The sequence below is a fragment of the Triticum dicoccoides genome, chromosome 3B, assembly GCF_002162155.2.
Source record: "Triticum dicoccoides isolate Atlit2015 ecotype Zavitan chromosome 3B, WEW_v2.0, whole genome shotgun sequence".
Lineage (NCBI taxonomy): Eukaryota > Viridiplantae > Streptophyta > Magnoliopsida > Poales > Poaceae > Triticum > Triticum dicoccoides.
In genome coordinates, this window is record NC_041385.1 from 821799429 (window position 1) to 821807578 (window position 8150).

At 45.1% G+C, this 8150-nt stretch overlaps 1 protein-coding gene across 1 annotated transcript; it reads left to right on the plus strand.

Annotated features, from left to right (window-relative positions):
• The first annotated feature begins 2716 nt into the window (after positions 1-2716).
• On the plus strand, positions 2717-6143 carry LOC119282490 (cysteine-rich receptor-like protein kinase 10). The gene is made up of 7 exons (XM_037562709.1): positions 2717-3563; positions 4250-4360; positions 4486-4667; positions 4938-5148; positions 5225-5462; positions 5584-5734; positions 5844-6143. The coding sequence occupies exons 1-7, from the start codon at positions 2717-2719 to the stop codon at positions 6141-6143; spliced, it is 2040 nt and encodes a 679-aa protein (XP_037418606.1).
• Positions 6144-8150: the final 2007 nt, after the last annotated feature.

The window sequence follows — 8150 nt, forward strand, 5'->3', positions numbered from 1 at the left end:
ACCCCTAAAAAATGTACACTACTAGAAATCCCCTTATTTTCGATGGTGAAATCATTGCCAGATACTTGTATTCACCATCAACTACCACTATAACTGACGGTGCACCACCTGTAATCTCCTACCGGCTATGCTTTGCCGGCCATTACTCTAATAGCCGACGGTATAGTCAGATAATATCTTTCCCTGTGGTAGTAATTCGACAGTGAGCCGTGGGGCTTATTGTTGCCACCAGCAGGCTCACAATAGCCCAGTGACATTATAGTTGAAGGTTCCTCCTCTGGTGAGTGTTTTCCGAGGGTTATTGCTTCCTGGCGGATTTTATAATAGTCAATGGTATGTTTGACCGTTTCGGACATAGCTATAATCATGGGGAGGACTAAACCATCGGCTATTTAGATGGCCGAAAGTGTATACAACCCATCAGGGATCCATTTAGTTGAGAGGTGAGTGAACATCGTCAATTTATAAATTCACCAACATCCCCGTTGGAAAATTATATACCCAAGATGTTTATTCCATCATAGGGCCCCTCATATGTCGCTTTCTCCAAGGGGTGTTGCACACGGTAGCAATATTTCAAACTATTGGCATTTCAAATACATCTCATACACAAGCCCATACCAAAGAACATACATTATAATAGCGTATCCTGAAAGTATTGAGTTGCATCCAAATTGCAACACTAATTACCAAGTGTCGAATGCAGAACAAAATAGTAACTGAGATATATCACATTTTGCATAAGATAAATATTCCACCAAGATAATTTTTCCCATAAGCATAATTTCATTTTGGCATGACTTAAAGATCATTAAACTTTTATAGCTAATCATCACCATCATCACCATAGTTACCATACCGCCCATGGCCATAGTTATCATATGGCTCATCACCATAGAGATCACGCTAGCCATTTTTATCATCTCCCTCATTTCCAATGTAGTCATCCTTATCATCATTTCCATGACTCATACTGCCTTCGCATTGACCCTACAATCCATCGGTCTATCGGTGCACCGATGGATTCTAGGGTTCATCGGCCGTGTTTCCCCCAAACCAATCCTCACCCACCCCCCGATGTGTTCAATCCCCTCCCTAACGCTCCCATCATGTCCTAAAATCAAATCTACCGCGACTCGGAAGCAGTAAATCGAGAGACAGGGTAAGGGCTTACTGCTATTGCCGATGCGCTTGTCAATCCAGTGCTCGCGGCCGCCTAGGATCGCCTTGCAGTCACTCGCCCCGGTGCTCGCTGCCACCGGTGTGAGTGGGGAAGACGAGAGAGAGAGAGAGAGAGAGGTGGGGATAATTTATGTCGCGGCTGTGGGAAACAACGCGATGCCTCGAGGTCGCATCGATGCCTGCAACCACCCATGCCCACGTGCCTCGTGTTGCAGCGCTCAGGCCTGGCTCTAGAAAAATGGCCGAGCCAGCCAATCTCCTAGATGGAAGCCCAGAGACGCTTTGGGTTGGTTCCCTGGGTTGCTTTGGGCTGCATTGCATGGAGGATCTTGGGTGAGTGTGGACTGGTCGAGATGATGCAAGGACGAGTCGGGATGGGTGTTTGGTGAACTTGTATGTGATATACCTATACGAGGTGATGAATGTGGCTAAAATCAGTGAGGAATAGGGATCACACGGCAGCGCAGGGCGACGAGATCCAGGGACGGCAGCGGCACTTTGCCTAGGATAGCGGTGGCGCTTCACAAGGGATCCGGGGACGGTGGCGGCGCTTGATGAGGGATCTGGCAGCGCTTGACAAGGACGGCGGCGACACTTGACCAGGGATCTGGGGACGGCGGAGATGCTTGGTCGAGGGAGGCGACGACGCTTGGCGAGGACGGTGGTAGTGGCATTTGATGAATGTGGTGACCATCCTTGGTCGAGGGCTACGGGGACAGGCTATGGAAAGGAGCCTTGCTGCGACCTTTGGTCCAGGGAGGCGGCGGCAACGTTGTTGCTTGCTTGAGGACGGCGGCGACAGGTTACGAGGAGGAGATGCCCTGGCTGCGGTGCTTGATTGATGCGGTGAAGACAAAAGGGATGAAAAAAGCAGCAAACGAACAAGCTTGCACGCGTGCTGATACGCTTGATTCCTGCATTTCCCTCGGCCTGGCTGAGAGGCCCCTTTTTGCATTCACGGGCCAGCTGGTTGAAGAGCCCATGCAGGGTACCAAACAACTTAAATTTTGCACGATTGATGTGAGGCAAAGCAGGGAACCAACGCCCCCCTTTTAAGTTTCATGTGGGCAACTTTTTGATGCGACCCAGGCAACCAAACAAGCTAAAAACATTCTGCCCGGTTCTGGCTGAGACTAATGCAGGCTCCCAAACGGGCGTTGGTGTTATCGTGATCACCCATCACGTCCACGACCCGGCGACTCCGACTCGGCTGGCTACGTATGAAGATGAATAGAAGACGGTGAACCCACGACGGCGACAGCAAGACCAAGACCAAAGTCGACGAGAGGGTAGAAGATGGGCAGCTTTCGGTTAGGTTCGGTCTTTTGGGTTCGGTCTTGGGTCTTGGGTCTTTGCAAGAATCATGCTCACCCCACTCAAACGTAGGTCAGTACGTCCCGTCCCAATACATCACCATGAATGTGATGCTGACATAGGAGCAACTTGATCGGTGTTGCATTAGTATTTCGCATCGTCATAAATAGAAAACCATCAACGATCTTTTGCCACTGCCCGGTATAAGCTTAGCTAGTCGATGGACATGGCTATCGTCCTCCTCCTTCTTCTCCTTCCTTTTGTTGGTGCCGAATGGCAAGTCTGCGGCGGCAGCAGCGGCAACTACACATCAAACAGCACCTACCAAGCCAACCTCCTGCTCCTCTCCTCCACCCTTCCCAACAAGGCCGTGTCCAACACCACACTCTTCGCCACCGCCACGGCCGGCCATGATCCGTACATCGTCTACGCCCTCGCGCTTTGCCGCGGGGACACCATCGATGCCTCCGACTGCGAGACCTGCGTGGCTGCCGCCTTCCCTGATGCCCAGCAGATCTGCCCATACAATAAGGACGCCACCTTGTACTATGATGCCTGCATGCTCAGGTTCTCCAACCATAATTTTCTTGTTGCCAACAGCACCCAAGATCAGATGAGCTGGATCACCCTCCGGAACAACCTCAACTTCACCACAGGCGGCGACTCCGCCAAGCACCTGCTGTTGATGCGTCTCAACAGCACGGCCCAAGCGGCTGCAAACAGCTCGAGGAGGTTCACCACCTCGCGCTTAGGCATCAACCTCATCCCCACGGTGTACTGCCTCATGCAGTGCACGCCCGACCTCACGCCCGACGACTGCACGGCTTGTTTACAGCTTGTTTTGAAGCATACGATCAAGTCCCTAGATGGAGCGCAAGGTGGTCGAATTCTCGGGACATGGTGTAGCATGAGGTACGAGCTATACCACTTCTACGAAGGGGTCCCCATGCTTGCAATTCCGGCCGTCAACGGCACCATGCCGCCTACCAGGTACCCACATTCCCAGTCGTATCCACCAGCTGCGGCGCCTCCCCGGCTGGTGCAGGCGACCGTCCAAGAACAGCAGGGTATGCAAACTTCTCACCCTGTCCAGGTCATCCTGGCGACATGGCTTCTATTTGATTAATTGATTCAGAAAAATTGTGGAGAAAAGCTTTTTAAATGAGGGAATTCCCTTTGCGTCGAGATGCATACAGCTAGTAAAAAGAACTTATATGTACTGATATATACTCTCTCCATTCAAAATATATGTCATGGTTTTAGTTCAAATTTGAACTAAAACCGTGACAAGTACTTTGAAAAGGAGGGAGTATAATCTATACTAAATTTTCTTTCGTGGCAGCTGATTTACTTTTGCACAATATGGTAATCTCCACTTTCAAAAATCTCTTATTAGATCTTTATGATAAGTAGCTTCTTAAGTACTAGTAGACCTGAGCTTAGAACAGATGAATAAAAATAAATAAGTAGAAAAACTAAGTTTTTAGAAACTAAGCTAAGTGAATCAAAAAGAAAAGGAGGTTCACTGACATTGGGGTAAACCGTTAGAATCGGAACGGTTCAAAGGTCACTGAAAAATGGGTGAAATTTCCTTTGTCAAATATATGGCCGATCCATGTTTAATTTGTCAGGCTGATTTGTCATTATTGTCTACCACTTGGTAAAAAGATATATTTATTTTTCTATCACTAAATGAATCCGTTTTTGTTTATATATGAGAACTATACATGAATTAGTCTCTTTTTTTCTTTAGGACACAACTCACGCAAGAGGGTGTTGCTGATTATTGCTGTGGTGGCTTCACTACTGTCAATACTTCTATGCTTTATCTGTTCCGTTGTATGGATGAGAAGACGAAGACAAGGTTTGTTCTAATGATGGTTCATTCACAACAATGTTCCCCGAAAACTGAAAATTATTGATGTAGCCAGCCAGGTTAAGTTTCAGTCCGAGATTAATGATGTATATTTGTATGTTCTCTCAATTTAGGAAAGGTAAACTTAAACGACCAGGCTGCCACCAATAGACTGGAAGAAGATGAACTGGTCTGGAGATTAGAGGAGAAGAGTTCAGAGTTCACTCTCTTTGACTTTTCTGAGATATTACATGCTACACATAACTTCTCCAAAGAAAATCTACTTGGACAAGGTGGTTTTGGCCCTGTCTACAAGGTAAATGCATTGTCTTGAAAAGATTCAATCCTGAGTTCATTCTAAAAATATATAAAGATTAGCTTAGATAAATCTAAGATTGACTGGCCATTAATCAAGACATTCTTGCGTGTGCGCTAAAAAACATAGAACTTTGCGGAAATGCAAATAAAGAAAATCTTGATAACTTGATTATTTTGTCATATTTTCCAATGGATGACTTGTAATCCATGTTTTGTCATTTCAGTAAAAAATGATGCCTCCAATTTTGTTTTGTATACATATTTGTAGGGCCAATTACCAGATGGAATGCAAATTGCAGTCAAAAGGCTTGCCTCACATTCAGGACAGGGTTTTACAGAATTCAAAAATGAAGTTGAACTTATTGCAAAATTACAGCACAATAATCTTGTCAAGCTCTTGGGATGCTGCATTCAGGGAGAGGAAAAACTATTGGTGTACGAGTATTTGCCAAATAAGAGCTTGGACTTCTTTATATTTGGTATGCACATTGTATTTTTAACCATATTTTGTATTGTGGTCCATACATTCTATAAAATGCACTCTCTAATGTGCAGAAAGAAACAGGACAGCTTTTATTGATTGGAACAATAGACGTGCGATAATCGAAGGGATAGCCCAAGGTCTTCTGTATCTCCACAAGCACTCTCGGTTACGCATCATACACAGAGACCTTAAGGCCAGTAACATTCTTTTGGACAAGGACATGAATCCAAAATTTTCTGATTTTGGCCTAGCAAAAATATTCAGCTCCAATGATATCCAAGGAAGCACAAAGAGGGTAGTAGGAACATAGTAAGCATATTTCTTATTTACTAATTACAACATAAGTAGTGCCTAGAATACCTTTTATTAGTTGACGAACCGAATTGTATATTTTGATATGATATTTTCTTGTGCTTCTAACTCATTTCAGTGGTTATATGTCTCCGGAGTATGCATCTGAAGGCATTTACTCAATCAAATCAGATGTGTTCATCTTTGGTGTGTTACTCCTTGAGATCCTTAGCGGAAAAAGGAATTCTGGTTTCTATCAGTATGGAGACTTTCTTAACCTTATTGGATATGTGAGTGTTTTCTATACCCTCGTGTGCACGGTCATGTTATTTTTCCAGTGGACTTATAGCTTGTATCATGTATATGCATGTGATGAAGATACTTTCTCGCTTTCTGTAGTCATGGCAACTATGGGAAGGAGGAACATGGGTTGAGCTTCTAGATGCATCAATTGTAAAGGAGATCTGTACATCAGATGCTAGGCGGTACATTAACATTGCACTGACGTGTGTACAAGAAAGTGCAGATGATCGACCCACCATGTCAGATGTCGTTGCAATGTTAAACAGCGAGAGTGTTATTCTTCCAGATCCAAATCATCCAGGATACTTCAACCTAACGGTATCTAAGACACATGAATTTTTTGTCCCATGTAGTAATAATGATGTAACCATCACCGAGGAGCCAGATGGTAGATAGTATCACTTTATTTCAGTTGTAAATAAAAATGTATTCATAGTGGTGTCTAAGGTTTACACTAATCCAAACTATACTCTATATGTTAACTATTGTACCTATTGTTATCCAATCATTTCCATAGTAATTCAAGCTTAAATAAGCCCACCATAGGCAGATGTAGCAACTGAATAAAGTTACACTAGCAGAAAACATCACATCATACACGGGCAAAAACCCTACATTGCTCGTGCCATGCTGCTAACTCTAGTGTGACTTACTCCTCCACCGCCACTCACCTATTTTCTGAATCCCAATGTCATCCTCCCAGACCTTGCCTTCGTCACCCCCACTGGGTCCTCCTTGCCTTTCACCACCTCCCATGCGGTCCTCCTCGCCTTCCTCCTCGGCCCGCCAAGCCCACCGAGCCCTCCTCCTTTGTCGCGGTTGTCGGTAACTACTTAGGGTTTGGGAGAACCAATGCAGTGGTTGCCGTATCGTGCCTTGTCCGAACAAGCGGGGTTCGGGAGGGCTACAAACCCAACAACATCACCACTACCACCTCACAAGCCTGCAACAGTGGGATCCACTGCGACCTCAACCCACGAGGGTGGCCAATGGTTCAAGGACAATGAGAGAGGATGGCTACCGACGATCTCGTCGCCACACATGGTGAGCTATCGCATGTTACTAAAGGAAATATGCCCTAAAGGCAATAATAAAGTTGTTATTTATATTCCCTTATATCATGATAAATGTTTATTATTCATGCTAGAATTGTATTAACCAGAAACTTGATTCATGTGTGAATACATAGACAAACAGAGTGTCACTAGTATGCATCTACTTGACTGGCTCGTTAAATCAAAGATGGTTAAGTTTCCTAGCCATAGACATCAGTTGTCATTTGATTAACGGGATCACATCATTAGAGAATGATGTGATTGACTTGACCCATTCCGTTAGCTTAGCACTTGATCGTTTAGTATATTGCTATTGCTTTCTTCATGACTTATACATGTTCCTATGACTATGAGATTATGCAACTCCCGAATACCGGAGGAACACTTTGTGTGCTACCAAACGTCACAACGTAACTGGGTGATTATAAAGGTGCTCTACATGTGTATCTGATGGTGTTTGTTGGGTTGGCATAGATCGAGATTAGGATTTGTCACTCCGATTGTCGGAGAGGTATCTCTGGGCCCTCTCGGTAATGCACATCACTATAAGCCTTGCAAGCAATGTGACTAATGAGTTAGTTGCGGTATGATGCATTACGGAACGAGTAAAGAGACTTGCCGGTAACGAGATTGAACTAGGTATGATGATACCGATGATCGAATATCGGGCAAGTAACATACCGATGACAAAGGGAACAACGCTTGTTGTTATGCGGTTTGACCGATAAAGATCTTCATAGAATATGTGGGAGCCAATATGAGCATCCAGGTTCCGCTATTGGTTATTGACCGGAGACGAGTCTCGGTCATGTCTACATAGTTTTCAAACCCGTAGGGTCCGCACGCTTAACGTTCGGTGACGATCGGTATTATGAGTTTATGTGTTTTGATGTACCGAAGGTAGTTCGGAGTCCCGGATGAGATCGGGGACATAACGAGGAGTCTTGAAATGGTCGAGATGTAAAGATCGATATATTGGACGACTATATTCCGACATCGGAAAGATGCCGAGTGATTCGGGTATTTATCGGAGTACCGAAGAGTTACGGGAATTCGCCGAGGAGTATATGAGCCTTATTGGGCTTTAGGGGAAAGAGAGAGGGGAGGCTGCCCCCCCCCCCCAAGGCCTAGTCTGAATTGGACTATGCCCTTCCATGTAGTAGACATGACCGAGACTCGTCCCCGGTCAATAACCAATAGCAGAACCTGAATCCTCATACGGGCTCCCACATATTCTACAAAGATCTTTATCGGTCAAACCGCATAACAACAATCGTTGTTCCCTTTGTCATCGGTATGTTACTTGCCCGAGGTTCAATCGTCGGTATCATCATACCTAGTTCAATCT

Excerpts from the sequence above, each read along its gene's own strand:
- LOC119282490 (XM_037562709.1), top strand. The coding sequence starts at position 2,717 with ATGGACATGGCTATCGTCCTCCTCCTTCTTCTCCTTCCTTTTGTTGGT. Across the intron at positions 4,361-4,485 it reads GATGAGAAGACGAAGACAAG|GAAAGGTAAACTTAAACGAC; the intron begins GTTTGTTCTAAT and ends CTCTCAATTTAG. Across the intron at positions 5,735-5,843 it reads TTCTTAACCTTATTGGATAT|TCATGGCAACTATGGGAAGG; the intron begins GTGAGTGTTTTC and ends CGCTTTCTGTAG.